This window comes from Rhamphochromis sp. 'chilingali', assembly GCF_963969265.1.
Source record: "Rhamphochromis sp. 'chilingali' genome assembly, chromosome: 17".
NCBI classification, from domain to species: domain Eukaryota; kingdom Metazoa; phylum Chordata; class Actinopteri; order Cichliformes; family Cichlidae; genus Rhamphochromis; species Rhamphochromis sp. 'chilingali'.
In genome coordinates this window covers 33,315,245-33,329,999 of record NC_137944.1, presented here as the reverse complement: position 1 = coordinate 33,329,999, position 14,755 = coordinate 33,315,245, and the positions used below count along the sequence as shown (strand labels likewise).

The window sequence follows — 14,755 nt, the reverse complement described above, 5'->3', positions numbered from 1 at the left end:
AGCACCGAGGGTAAGTTGGCAAACTAGCAGTGAAGAGACGGCAACGCTGGTCTTAAATATCCTGAGTAGGTTGCTCCAGGTTGGCTCCATGTGAGGAGATGATGGCTCTGCCCAGGGGCAGACACAGGAGAACATGGTGGAAATTTACCAGCAGCTCACCCGGACTGTGACAGCTAATGAGAAGTTTAAAACTGTTTTCAGAAACAAAAATCAAGTCTGATGGTTTTTTGTATTTTTTTTAATCTTACAAAACTGATGAAATGGAGAAAAGCAAAATAATACTCATTAAACTATATGTGTGTTCTGTTCACATCATCCACACATTCTCAGCCTGGCTGGGGGGCTTCTTTGCCTCCCTCCTGCTGTGTGCCCAGCCTGGAGGCTGCGGTCTGTGACCGGCTCCCGGTGCAGACGGCTCCCTGTGATAGTGTTTCCTCACCCGGCTCATGTAAAGATTGATTGATTGATTGATTGATTGATTGATTGATTGATTGATTGATTGATTGATTGATTGATTGATTGATTGATTGATTACTACAGTGCCGTGATCTTCCTCATGCTGTGTGTGTTTTGTTAGATTCTTCCCAGTTCAGGTTTTGTGGAGTTTTCTGTTCAGCAATAAAAGCTGCCACTTTGAGTTCAGTCCTGTTTCCAGTGAGTTTGAGTTTGGGTCCAATTCCTGCCTGGACACAGCCCGATCACGACAGTTGTGAGCTGTGAGTTGTGGATCAATGAAGTAACAAATCCCTTTATTAGTGTAGAAACAACAGCAGTGTGTATGTGTGTATAAAAACAATGAGAAAGGCTAATTTGATTGGGGAAAAGCATCACTGATGTGAGAACTGCACCAAAGCGACTGAGAGAAACTGTAATATATGTTGGAGGTGGATGGTACTGGAGGAAATCATGTTGTATCATGATGTCTGAACCATATTTAATTTTGGATCACAGCCATCTGAACGGTGTCCTACAGCAAAATTTTAAAATTGACATTGAACTTATTTTAAATATAATCAGTTAGTAGTTCTTCAGAACCCATCAGGATCTGCGTGGCGTACAGAATGTTGTAAAAACATGTAGTGAAGTCCAGACCTTTACTTTTTCACATTGTGCCTCTAAACTTGGTCAGATGATTTCCATAGAGAGGCACTTTGCATCAGCAGCACCATGCTCCAGTGCTCTGGGAGAGTTTATAGTCCTGAGAGTTGAACACTGGATGACTGACAGCTGTCCTTCATCACAACAGAAGCCACAGAAATCCTCCTCATCAAAAACATGACTTTGATCTGCGTCCTCATCTGGACTCTCCTCTGCTGCTGCTTCACAGGTAAAGTCCAGAGAATCAAACTCCTCTCCTCTATCAACATCTGTCCCTCTGAAATGAAGCCCACAAAACCATGAAGCTGCTTTATGTTTTTGTCTCTGTGTCCTCAGAGTCCAGAGGACAGATCACAGTGACTCAGCCTGGAGCAGTGAGCTCTGCTGTGGGAGGATCTGTGAGCATCAAGTGTACGACCAGTCAGGATGTTTATAACAACAACTATATGTTCTGGTACCAACAGAAAGATGGAGGAGTTCCTAAACTGCTCATTACCTATGCTAGCACTCGAGCATCAGGGATTCCAGCTCGTTTTACAGGCAGTGGATCAAACTCTGACTTCACTCTGACCATCAGTGGAGTCCAGGCTGAAGATGCAGCAGTTTATTACTGTCAGAGTTATCACTATCCTAACAGTCAGGATGTGTTCACACAGTGAAAAACAGTCGTACAAAAACCTCCCTCAGTCAGACTGAACAGAAACTGAAGTGACTGCTGCAGCTGGAAGATACTGCAGAGACTGATACAGTTCACTGAGGACACACACACACACACACACACACACACACACACACACACACACACACACACACACACACAGCTTTTCAGACAACTTGCACAAAATGCAATGATATCCAAAACTTATAATCAAATTGAATTAAACCAGGACTTTTTTTTCATTAAATAAATGTTAGATTTTTATTTTTATTTTGATAAAGTCAACATAATTAAAGTCTTGTAAAAACAATGAGTCTCCAAACACTTTACAGATGGCTGATCCCCAATCAAATAGCAATAATGCTAATACTGATATAAAAAATATTAATTAAAAGTCAGAAAATAATATCGTGTATTCTGTCTGAAAATGTACAAATTGCAACATTACTTCATCTTTTACTTTGATGCTGTTTATTAATTGTATCTAACTACTGGTATGACCTTTTTGACAACACAAAATAAGCCAAAAATGTTCTTATTTAATATTTGTTTCATTCATTAATAAGCAGTGAAAAATCAAGGGAGAAATTAGAGACTTAGAAGGTAAATAGTGCAGTGTGCAGTGTTCGGGTGATTATTCAAAGAAAGCAATGTATCACACATGTTCAAAAGTAATGCAGAGCATTACTTAAATCCTTGCCAGAGAAAGTAATTAGTTACATTACTTATTACATTACTTATTACATTACTTCACTGTTACACTGAAATGCATTGACACTAAATTACCAGTTAATAATATAAATGTAAAGGCTAAAACCACAAAGCAAAGATGAAAAGATGCCCAAAGAGGCTTCACCTCCTTGGGCTGCGATCACCACAGTGATACGTTTTCAAGAAATGTAACAATAATGTTTATATGTAAATCTTTCTATAATTATTTATATTCATAAATACCAAAGCATGAGTCATCACACACTCTGAAAGTAAATTATGGAAGAAATTAGGAAAAGAATAATTGGTCAAGTTTAACCTTTTAAACACAAATTGACAAAATATTGTTGAAATTTGGTTACTTAAGTAAATATACATGTTCCTGTTTTGGAATATCTTTAATTACTAAATTAAACTTAAATTTAAAAAAAAAAAAAGAGAAAGGAAAAAAGTGTTGTATTGACTGAAGGATTCTGAACACATGACACAGGATGACATGATGAGGAAAGATGACTGACTCTGTGTGTTTGCATATGTGTCCTGCCTCTCTGCTCACAGCTGTTAAGAGGCCAGTGTCTGTGAAGGTTCTCAGTCATCCAGGTCATCGTAGACAAAGGAGCTTGCAAAGAAAAGCGTCTGGACTTCTTTAAGTTGCTTGAAGACGTTTCACCTCTCATCCGAGAAGCTTCTTCAGTTCTAAGGTCAAATGGCGAGGGGTCCCAGATTTAAACCCAGTGGGAGTTTCCCCCCAAAGAGGGACAAAAGGACCCACTGATGATCCTCTAATCGCCTGAGCCAAGGCGTGAAAGAGGGTGTGGGTCCCAATCAGCCAGGGTTTCGGGTGAGCTCATTGTGAAACCTGGCCCCACCTTATCATGTGATTTCCTGAGGTCAGCTGGCCCAGGATGTGAGTGGGCGTTAAGGCGTCTGGGGAGGGAACTCAAAACTGGATTATAGATGGCAGAGAGTTGATGTCGTAAACCACCGCCTCTGTTCAAAGATGGTCGCTCACAGTGGACATAGATGGCTTCTTTCACTCCTCTTTCAAACCATCTGTCCTCTCTGTCCAAAATGTGAACATTGGCATCCTCGAAAGAGTGTCCTTTATCCTTAAGATGCAGATGGACTGCTGAGTCTTGTCCTGTGGAGGTGGCTCTTCTATGTTGTGCCATGCGCTTGTGAAGTGGCTGTTTGGTCTCTCCGATGTAGAGGTTTGGGCATTCCTCGCTGCACTGTACAGCGTGTTGGTACAGCATACACCACATTGTTAAGTTTGTGTTTTGGAGTTTTGTCTTTCGGGTGAACCAGTTTTTGTCTGAGCGTGTTGCTGGGTCTGAAATATACCTGGATGTCATGCTTGGAGGAAACTCTCCTGAGTTTCTCTGATACACCGGCTACATAGGGGATGACAATGTTGTCAATGACAATTTCTTTGCAAGCTCCTTTGACTACAATGACCTGGATGACTGAGAACCTTCACAGACATTAACACGGCTGATTTGAGAGTATTTATGTTCTATTTTAAATTATTGTTAGCATTAATGTCAGCAATGAAAATGGGATCATAGTAATTCACTGTAAGACAACAAGAGATACAGACTGTTTTCTCTCTGCTCCTGTTTTTGGTAAAGTTCTCCATGCAAATGATACCATGTACTTTAATTATGTCACTGAATCTCTTTATTAATATAGTTTTAATGTGATGATCAGAATCAAATGCAGGACAAAGAACTGCTTCAGGATGAGAAATTATGAAGAGCAGCTGGTTTATCGACCGCTGACGTGACCCAAACAGCTCGACTCACATTAGATGTGGACATAAGAACACATTCAACCTTTTTACTACACCTGATGTTTAACAATCTGCCCTGTTGGAACTTTTCATGGTTTTCTTCCTCCTTTTGCTTCCGTCTGTCCTTTTGGGAGGAGCTACATCCCCTTTATTAAAAGCTTTATTAAAAGACCAGCAGCAGCCTTGTGGCATCTCATCTCATCCTCTCATTCTTTGAGCCATAAATTTAGGGACTGTAACAGGATCAGCAGATGTTCACATTTTAAACCATTTTTTATACTTTTTTAAATTTTGTGATCATTTTGGCTGTGTTATAACTTGTGACATGGATTTTTGAAGGAAATCTTCTTTTTGGTCAAGTTTTTTGAAATCTGGTGTCTTTTACTTTTACGTGTCATCCGTACTCTGTTGATGCATTTTGCACCCTGTCGACACCTTTGTGGACCAAAATGTACAAGAACAGAATCTGGCATTAAATCCTCATACAACAATATTTTTTCAGCTTTTTTGTTTTTCATAAATAACTTAATAATTAAGCAATAAAATCAGTTTTGTTGCTCAACTTTGACATGTCCAAGACACTAATAAACACTAATGTCCCATCCTATTTATTATATGGAAAATATTTAGTTTTTGAAAGTTTTTTCAATAAAGATTAAACTGTTTAAAGTGGCATTTAAAGGGTTAAAACTGTGAAAATTATTTAAATTGGAAAAGGGCTCAATTTATTTTTGAAGACAAAGGAGAAAAAATATTGCCATATGAGGACTTTATGGCAAATTTTTTGAATGTACATTTTTGTATATGAAGGTGTCGACATGGTAGAAAATTTGATGAGGGCACAAAGGTTAAATAAAAAGAGACATTCAGAAAAATAATTTCCACTTTAATAAGTCTAACTGGATACTGAAATGAGCACCTTTGTTTCTGTCAATATCATGAAGTGTTTGATTCATTGAAAAACAACATCCCTGCTGGAGTCAGTCAGATGATTTCCATAGAGAGGCACTTTGCATCAGCAGCACCATGCTCCAGTGCTCTGGGAGAGTTTATAGTCCTGAGAGTTGAACACTGGATGACTGACAGCTGTCCTTCATCACAACAGAAGCCACAGAAATCCTCCTCATCAAAAACATGACTTTGATCTGCGTCCTCATCTGGACTCTCCTCTGCTGCTGCTTCACAGGTAAAGTCCAGAGAATCAAACTCCTCTCCTCTATCAACATCTGTCCCTCTGAAATGAAGCCCACAAAACCATGAAGCTGCTTTATGTTTTTGTCTCTGTGTCCTCAGAGTCCAGAGGACAGATCACAGTGACTCAGCCTGGAGCAGTGAGCTCTGCTGTGGGAGCAACTGTGAGCATGGATTGTAAAATCAGTCATACTGTCATTAATTCTGACTCTGTTGAATGGTACCAACATAAACAAGGGGAACCTCCTAAACTACTCATTTACTGGTCAAACCGGCGAGCATCAAATATTTCAAGTCGTTTTACAGGCAGTGGATCAGACAAAGACTTCACTCTGACCATCAGTGGAGTCCAGGCTGAAGATGCAGCAGTTTATTACTGTAAGGGCAGACACAACATTAACAGTCAGTATTCATTCACACAGTGAAAAACAGTCATACAGAAACCTCCCTTCACAGACACGGTTCTCTGACTCTGAAGCAAACAAGCTCACCAAAATGACCTACTGTTCTTATATTATTGCCAGATTAACTGTGAAATACACTTATATAACTAGAACAAACTTTTAAAAAGGTCTTCTAAGCTGATCTATCTAAAAAAAAGAAACTATTAACAAAAAAATTTTTTTTAGGAAAGCAAAGTCGGGGTGGGGGTTCATTGAACCCATCAACAGCAACAAAAAGAGTTAGTTACGTGCTAACAGTTGCTAACAGTTCAGATGTTCATTATCCTCTCACTGAGTTAAGATTAACCTAAAACATGCTAACTATTTATTTCTTCTAAATGCTGCTGAGAAAATATCATTGTCACGTGTATATTGGAATAGTTTTAACAACTACATTACTCCTTATTAGTAAGATAATAATGCCTAATTAGCTTCCATAAGCGAACAAACTTTCAGAAAAATTGGGTAACATTACCATAAAGTTAACTCTACTGGTTTATTTGGAGGCAGGCCAGGCCGTGGGGCAAGACTAAGAGTCAGAGGTGAATCATTGGGACAGAGGGGGGCTGAAAACTTTGGAGAAAAAAAACCTTTATGAAAATGTAACAAATATAAACCTTTTTTTAAGTTCTACATTTTCTATTTCCAGTGAGACAAAGATTTTACTCTGAAGACAGAATCAATAAACACACAGTCTCAATTTAAAAACAAATTCACTGTTTGTCCATTTTGTTGGCCAACATTAAGACTAATTTAAAGAACACAATTTTAAAAACACATAATCATTGAAGCTTTGCGAGTGGAGTTATTTGCAGGTGGAAATATTTACATAAAGCTGGAACTACAGTTACTTCCATAAATATTTGGACAACCTTGGTCTAATTTTGGTTCTTTATATTACCACAATGCATTTTAATTTTAGTAATCTTAAACACTTGTTTTGTCAAATCTTACTTACAATTACACAAGAAATTAGCAGAAAATTAACTCTCTGACTTCTCCAAAAAATTATGTCTTTTCCATTATTGCTGTTGTCTCAGGTTGGTGTCACGATGACGCCTCCTGTTGTTAAATGTGTTGTACTGTTACTACTTCTGCTACGTAAATGCAATTTAGATTATGACAGGTTAGTGCTGAACACTGAGGCGACAGCTATTTCAACATCAGTGTAGGTCTCACAATGTTACAGAGCAGGGAAGGAAAACTGAGAATTTCACATCTCTTTACAATAAATGAATCAGCGCTAAAGATTTTAATCAGTCACCTCACTTCCAGTGTTTCATTGTGACTTATTTCCTTTTATTTCAACCCTCAAGTCTGGGATTTCAGTTCATTTTAATGATAGAAAATCTGGCAAAATCCGGTCTGGATGGGACTGGGCCCCCTTTCCCTGGCGGGTCGCGGAGTGTGGGGGTGCCTACTGGGGTCAGCGGGGGAGCTGGCCCCAGGGAGGGGTCACTTGCCCCTCCCTTCCTTCCCTCCCCATCTCCAGCTGCCTCCCTCTTCCCGCTCCACCACAACCACCCACACATGCAGGGCCTTGGAGTAGGGGTATGTCACCAGGATGCAGAGGAGGCTAACCCCCCCTCTGTCCCCTTCTGGCTGCCTCTGCCTCAATTTTATCCCACAACTTAGACATTCACATTACTCACACTCTCATTACACATACATATAGGATCTTGGGGGTGGGCACGATACACGGACTCCAAAAGACCATCAGGGTGTACACCCCACCCCTGGCGTCGTTGCCCACCTCTCAATTTTAAATACACTTAGACATTGAGGGCTATCAGGAGGGACTATGCGCTTACCTGCTGCTCTCTGGCAGGTAGCTCCATGCCCTCCTGGGTTTTAAATGCACCTTAGAACACACATGCATCAACACTACAATGAGCGGGTGGAGGGAGGTTTGGAGTCTTCTCTCACCCCCACTCTCTGCGACCTGCTGGAGCAGGGGGACTAGGACTAGGAGGAGGAGTTGGCCGTCCGACTGCGGTCTGGAGTGTGGGGCCTCCCTGCTGCTGCGGAGTCGGGGCGGTCTGCCTCTCCCCACCGCAGGGAAAAGGGTAACACCACCTGGGTCTGGGTGCAGTTCCCCCCTCCAGGGGCAAGGGTACCTAGACCCGGTTCGTAGAGTACGCTTGGGGAGTGTGATTGTGTGTACAGCATCTCTCTATGTCTGTCTCCACGTTGGTTGAGTGTGGAGCAAGTGCATATGAGAGCATGAGGGTGGGAATGGATGTTTGTGTCTGTGTGTGCCTGTAAGTCTGTGTCTATATGTCAGGTTGGGTATCAGATGCCACCTCTCTGGGGACATCTCAGGCCCTCCAAGGTTTGGAGGTCTATCTCCCCCCACCACCACTTCCCCTGCCAGTGGCGGACTCCCTCAGACTTCGGTGCATTGGTGGTTCTTTGTGTCTGGGGATGGGCGTCCAGGTACACGCCGGCTCACTCCTTGGCGGCCGCTTGTCGGAGCCTGGAGCCTGGGGCTCGCTCGGACCACTTCGGAGGTGGGGTGCCCCCGGCCTCTCGGCCTGGGGCTCGGTCACTCAGGCACAGCTGGCTGCCGGCGGAGCTCACGGGCGCGTCACTGCAACCCCCCCTGGCTTCTGCTCCGCGGCTGCTGAGTGAGCCCTCATCTGGGACTCTCCTCAGCTCTTTCTGGGACAGTGGCGCGGCTGCCCCTCTGTTGGTCTTCCTTGGTCTCTTGTGTTCTGGGGGCCTCTGGATGTCTGGAGTTTTGATCTCCTCCATACCTGCTTCATGCCCTGGAGGACGGGGCTGTGGCCCCCCCACACCCTCTAGCAGATCATTACATGAAGGAACCTTTTAAAAAAACAAGCGCGTCCATGCTCACAGGTGTACACACGGGTGATCACACCCACAAACTACATCCTTTTTGGCTCCTACCTCAAAGCACACTGTGTTCTGTTGATCTTATGTGCTGCACAATAATGTTTAATATTTAGTATTTACTGTCATATTCCCATATATCATTGTGATGTTGTTTATTCTATTACTCTTGTTCTCTTCTGCTTGTTTTCTTTTTTTCTTTCTCAACAGGTGATCCAGGTGATCGATATATGCATTTTCTTTTTCTTTTCTTTTTTTTTTCTGCCCATTCTGTTGGTTTTTGTCTTTTGCCCTTCTCCCCCGTCCCTCTTCTCAGCTGTTTCTCTTTCCCTCTTTCTTTCTCCCCTTCTTTCCTCCAGTCAAGTCTGTCCCGTATTCAGCAAGTGAAAATAAAATAAACAATAAAAGGTGAATCAAATGGACCATTATGGCAAGGCTGGGATGGTCAGTTTGGTAAAGTAAATCCGTTGGGCATCTTTCTTTGCCTCTAGACAATAATTCTGATGGCAAAAGAGCCAAACGGGACAGGCAAAAAGAAAGGAAAAAAATAAATCTAGCAATAATGAGCAGTCACTTTATTAACAGTCACTAAGTGTTCAAAGTGAAAAACTGAAGATCAAAAAACATCTGGAATCTAATGCAGAGTTAGACTGTTCAGGTTTTTTTTCTCTGGTCAGTCATTTCTGCAGTGTTGCTGTAAAGTTACTCCCCAAGTGATCATATAGAACACAAATATAAAAATGTACATGGAGAAAAATGTCAAATGTTTCTTTTTCGCTACATTTTCTTACTTGAGGAGTTTTGCAGTTTAACAGGTTCATGCTTCCAAAGTGCTTTCACCAACACTGGCTCTTTTATGCTGCAAAAAAATCCCATTAAATGAGAACATTTTAAACTCTGCTTGTTTCACATGTATGTATCTGTGATCATGTCTGAACCTGCAGAAGGAAACAAACCTGAAAACAGAGGTGCAGTAAGAGGCGGAGCGAGACGAGACAGACGAGATTCACCTTAAAGTTTGTGGATGACAGAGCTGCAGTCGAGACACATCTCTGTGCTTCTCTCTGAAGAAAATCCAACTGAGTTCATATTTTATTTCCCAGCATCTGACCTGAATCTGATTATTGGTGAGTACACCTGATATTTATTGTGTTTTAACCAGAATTAACAGAAAACTTCCAGCTTTCATCAAACAGGAAGTTTCATTCATTTATGCTTATTCATTTTATTGTTATTTGTAGCGAAAGTCAGTGTCACAAACTACAGTTTTTATAGCCTAAAGTCGTTTTCTTTTCGCTAGCTGAGTCTGTAAAATCTGCCAAATGTGGCAATAAATACATAAAGTTGTCACGATCAGGTGTCTGTTGAATGAAGTTTGTAGTCTGCTGATGCAAATACAGAATGCAAGAGATGGAGGTGAACATAAAGCGAGTCTTTAATACTGTTTAGTCCATCCATCTATTTGCTTCGGCTTATCCTTTTCGGGGGGGGGGGGCTGGAGCCTATCCCAGCTGTCTCAGGGCGGGAGGCAGGGTAGAATTGAATAGAATAATCCTTTAATTGTCCCACAAGGGGAAATTTGGGTGTAACAGCAGCGAGAAAGACACATATACAAACAAACAGTACACAAGACACAGAGCAGAAACATACACAATTTTTACATATTTACATGAAGGACAATGGTTACCAAAAACTGAGTACTGTACTGTAATAAAATTAAAATACAGATAAGAGGCAAACCCTGGTTATAGTGTGAATCAGTTGATAAAATAGTGCAAGGTACAGCGCTACCCTGGACAAGTCGCCAGTCTGTCGCAGGGCTGACTACTGTTTAGTTCAAAAAAAAAAAAAAACAGTCCAAAAAACACAAGAAACAAAACCCAAAACCAGGAGCTTTAAGGAATAATACTATTGGAACTTAGGGAGAGAAAACACCAGGAAACACATGCCCAACAAGGAATGATGGGAAACTGAGACAATAAACACAAAAGGTAGAGAGGTAAGAGGAAACAGGTGGAGCAGGAACAAATCAGGGATGATGAGACAAGAGAAGTAGAACACAAAATAAAGCACAGTGACAAACGACTATCAAAATAAAACAGGAAGTAACTATTGGAGACAAAAGACTCAAAGATACAAAACTGACAGACCGGACACACAGAAGAATAAGGAAACAACAAGACACTACAAAATAAGAGTTGAACCTGCTGAAAGCAGCCAAACACTGAAACAAATACTCAAAGATTAATGAACAATGAGACTGAGAACCAGAATGTTAAATAAAGACAAGAATTTAAAGTTTGTAATTGAAAACTGTGGATCCAAAACCCGGGACCGTGACACAGAGACAGAACAAATCAAAACTCAAGTATATCTGCAAGCATCATCAGGGGATATGCAGCTATTTGCATTTGTTGATCTCAGTGAGGTCATGAAAACACAGGATTTGAATCATCAACCTTTGTGTCTCTGCCAGAAAAAGTGACTCACCAGGAAGAAGTCTGGTTTCATTTCTTGCCTTGCTTTTCATCAAACACATTTTGAGTAAAGAGTTTAAATTACACAATTTAATTCATTCGATGTAAAAGACCCACAGAAAAAAGGAAAAAAGTATATTTGTTGTTAACGTGTACGGGAGATATTCCCAAATGTATATTTGCTAAAATATTCTTCTGACTTCATCAGAAAGCCATAATGAGACCAGAGGAGCTCCTAAACACCCTGGAAGATTTAACAGATGATGAGTTTGAAGGCTTTAAGTGGCGCCTGCAGCAGGGAGAAGTCCTTGCCAGTCGACCAACTATCAAAAAGAGCCGACTGCAGACGGCAAAAAGACGGGACACCGTGGACCTGATGGTGCACACCTACACTCTTCCTGGAGCTGTGGAGGTGACCAGGAAGGTTTTAGAAAGAATCTGCAGGAATGATCTGCTGCAGAGTTTGTCTGCCAGCTCAGAGCAACAAGCCGCCGTATCAGGAGAGGTTCCCTGTGACGTCTGCACTGGAAGCAAACTGAAGGCCCTGAAGTCCTGCATGGTGTGTCTGACCTCCTATTGTGAGGCGCACCTGGAGCCTCATCTGACAGCTTCACGTCTGAGAAGACATCATCTGGTAGAGCCCTTGGAGAACCTGGAAGGCAGGATGTGTATGAAGCACGATAAACCTCTGGAGCTGTTCTGTAAGACTGACCAGACATGTGTCTGCACGCTCTGCTCTGTTTTCAAACACAAGACTCATGAGTTTGTTCCTCTGAGAGAAGAATATGAGGGAAAGAAGGCAGAGCTGTGGAAGACAGAGGCTGAAATTCAGCTGATGATCCAGAAGAGACAACTGAAGATTCAGGAGATCAAAAAGTCAGTAAAGATGAGTAAAGATTCTGCAGACAGAGAGAAAGCAGAAGGTTTTCAGGTGTTCACTGCTCTGCAGGAGTCTGCTGAGAGAGGAATGAAGAAGCTCATGAAGGAGATCGAAGGCAAACAGAAGACAACAGAGAAACAGGCTGAAGGTTTCATCAAGGACCTGGAACAAGAAATCTCTGAGCTGAAGAAGACAAGCTCTCAGATGGAGCAGCTCTCACACTCTGAAAACCACCTACACGTCCTCCAAAGCTTCTCATCCCTGAAAACTGTCCTACCCACAAAGGACTGGACAGAGATCAGAGTTCATCCACCTTCATATGAGGGAACTGTGGTTAGAGCTGTGGCTCAGCTGGAGGAGAAACTCAGGAAATGCATGAAGAAGAAGCTGCTTGAGGCTGAGCTGGAGAGGGTCCAGCAGTATGCAGTGGATGTGACTCTTGATCCTGATACAGCAAGTTCGAGACTCATCCTATCTGATGATGGAAAACAGGTGCATTGTGGTGATGTGAGGAAGAATCTTCCAGACACCCCACAGAGATTCTCTCCATGTCCTAATGTTTTAGGAAAGCAGAGTTTATCATCAGGCAGATTTTATTTCGAGGTTCAGGTTAAAGGAAAGACTGCCTGGGATTTAGGAGTGGCCAGCGAGTTGGTCAACAGGAAGGGAAAAATCACGCTGACTCCTCAGGATGGTTTCTGGAGTTTAGGCTTGAGGAATAGAAATGAGTACAGAGCTTTTGCTAGCCCTTCAGTCCGTCTCTGTCTTCAGTCTGGTCCTGAGAAGGTGGGGGTGTTTGTGGATTATGAGGAGGGTCTGGTCTCTTTTTATGATGTGGATACTGCAGCTCTTATCTACTCCTTTACTAGCTGCTCCTTCATTCAGAAACTCCACCCATACTTCAGTCCCTGTCTCAATGATGGTGGTGAAAACTCAGCACCTCTAATCAACTGTCCTGTCAATCAAATCGAGTAAATCAACAGATTTTATTTGATGAACTGATTGATTTTTATTGAAGGGAACCAATGAACATGTTTAGTGTAAATACTCTACAGTTTCCATGTTTTCTATAGAATCTGAATATTGTGGCCTCTGATTTATGCTTTTGTTTGACTCTCGTGGGATTTGAAGCAAACAGAAGCAAAAAAATGAATCAGGAAATTTTCTCACTAAGTGATTATAAAATATCAGAGAATGAATCTCGGAAAGCTTCATTTAAGAATAAATGAACAGTGACCTTGTAACTGTTAACAAAATGAAGCATTACACTTTTTGGTCTTTTGAAACTGATGTTTGAGACTGGACTGTTTCAAACACTGAAAGTCAGATATCTTTACACTGTGTGTTGATTTGTTACTGTTTAATATTTTCTTAACCTCTTGTAAAGAAAAGATAACTGTTGTATATAAATAATAGTGACAAATACTGCACAAAACTACTGCTTATTTATGGCACAGTCTCCATCACTATAACAACTCAGTTCATTTCAATGCAGAAATCTTTCTTCTGTGAGTAAACAGCGCCATCATGTGTTGTACAAACATGACAAGAACACTTTTTCAAATATTCAAATGTATAATATTATGGAAGGAGATGTTTAGAAATTTCCAATTTCAAGATTTTATTTTAAATTGTCTAATAGAGTTTAAATGTGATGCTAGAGGTAATGATTTAATAGCTAATCAGTACGCCATATCAAAGAGTGGTTGAAAATGTAATTTTTATTTGTTTTCTGCAAACCAGAAACTTTTGCATGTGTAATTTTTTTAATGCATTTTATTAAAAAGACTGTCACTTAATCTCGCTGGTACATATTAATTGATCTTCTTTCAGTGCTTACAGCTGTGTATAGTAATTTTCCCATTCATTTGTGATTGTCTACTCAGATTTGACCATTTTATCTATGAATAAATAAGTTTTCTGCTCTATGATGCAAGTTAGACCCTCTCTATTTTATACTTTTTTTGTGTGTATTAGCTTTTTTTTAATTTAATACATTTGAAAACTGACCATATGATATCATAAATATATTGATGGATGATTTTGTACATGTCTAGATTAGAAAAATCTAACATAAGATACTATTAAACTTTTTAATAAGTCAAAGCAAATTAAACAAAAATAAAATACATTTTTAAAAAAGTGTTACCTGCTTAAACTTGCTGCCTTTTTTAGCCGTACAATGGAGATAAAACTAAACAGGGCATTATACCTCTGCTGCACAGGCTGTGACATCACCTCAAACAGATGTGGCAGGTCATCTCATCACCTTCAAATAACCACAGCAGGTCATGACGTCTGACCACCAAGAGTGCTGATGCTACAATCTGGGCTAGCTCCTGATATCATGCAGTGCCTCATATTAGAAACTTGGTGGTTTGAAAGTTGAGTAAACTGTTTAATGGTGACATCTTCTGGTCCAGTAATATCTTCACATATGATTAGAGAATTTTTTCAATGTGGCTGCAATTTGATGGGAAATAAAGCCATAGGTGGCCCAGCCTGAGTGATGAATATTTAACTCATGTCTTGGTAGCTTATGTGATCCATGGGTTGCCCCTTTTAAGCCACAGCAGACTTGATGCCCTCTCTGCAATATATCATTCTACAACTGTTTATAACTTGCATTTCATATTTCTCTATAGTTTTCCT

General features: G+C 40.8%; 1 protein-coding gene and 1 gene segment (V, D, J or C); both read left to right on the top strand.

The window, feature by feature from the left end:
• The first annotated feature begins 1,275 nt into the window (after window positions 1–1,275).
• On the top strand, window positions 1,276–1,757 carry LOC308384458 (Ig kappa chain V region K-25-like). The segment is given in 2 exons: window positions 1,276–1,327; window positions 1,435–1,757.
• Window positions 1,758–5,562: 3,805 nt separating this feature from the next.
• Window positions 5,563–14,242, top strand: LOC308384838 (E3 ubiquitin-protein ligase TRIM21-like). The gene is made up of 2 exons (XM_080863468.1): window positions 5,563–5,828; window positions 11,432–14,242. Exons 1-2 carry the CDS (start codon window positions 5,811–5,813, stop codon window positions 13,076–13,078), a joined length of 1,665 nt encoding a protein of 554 aa, XP_080719594.1. The 5' UTR covers window positions 5,563–5,810; the 3' UTR covers window positions 13,079–14,242.
• The last annotated feature ends 513 nt before the right edge of the window (window positions 14,243–14,755 follow it).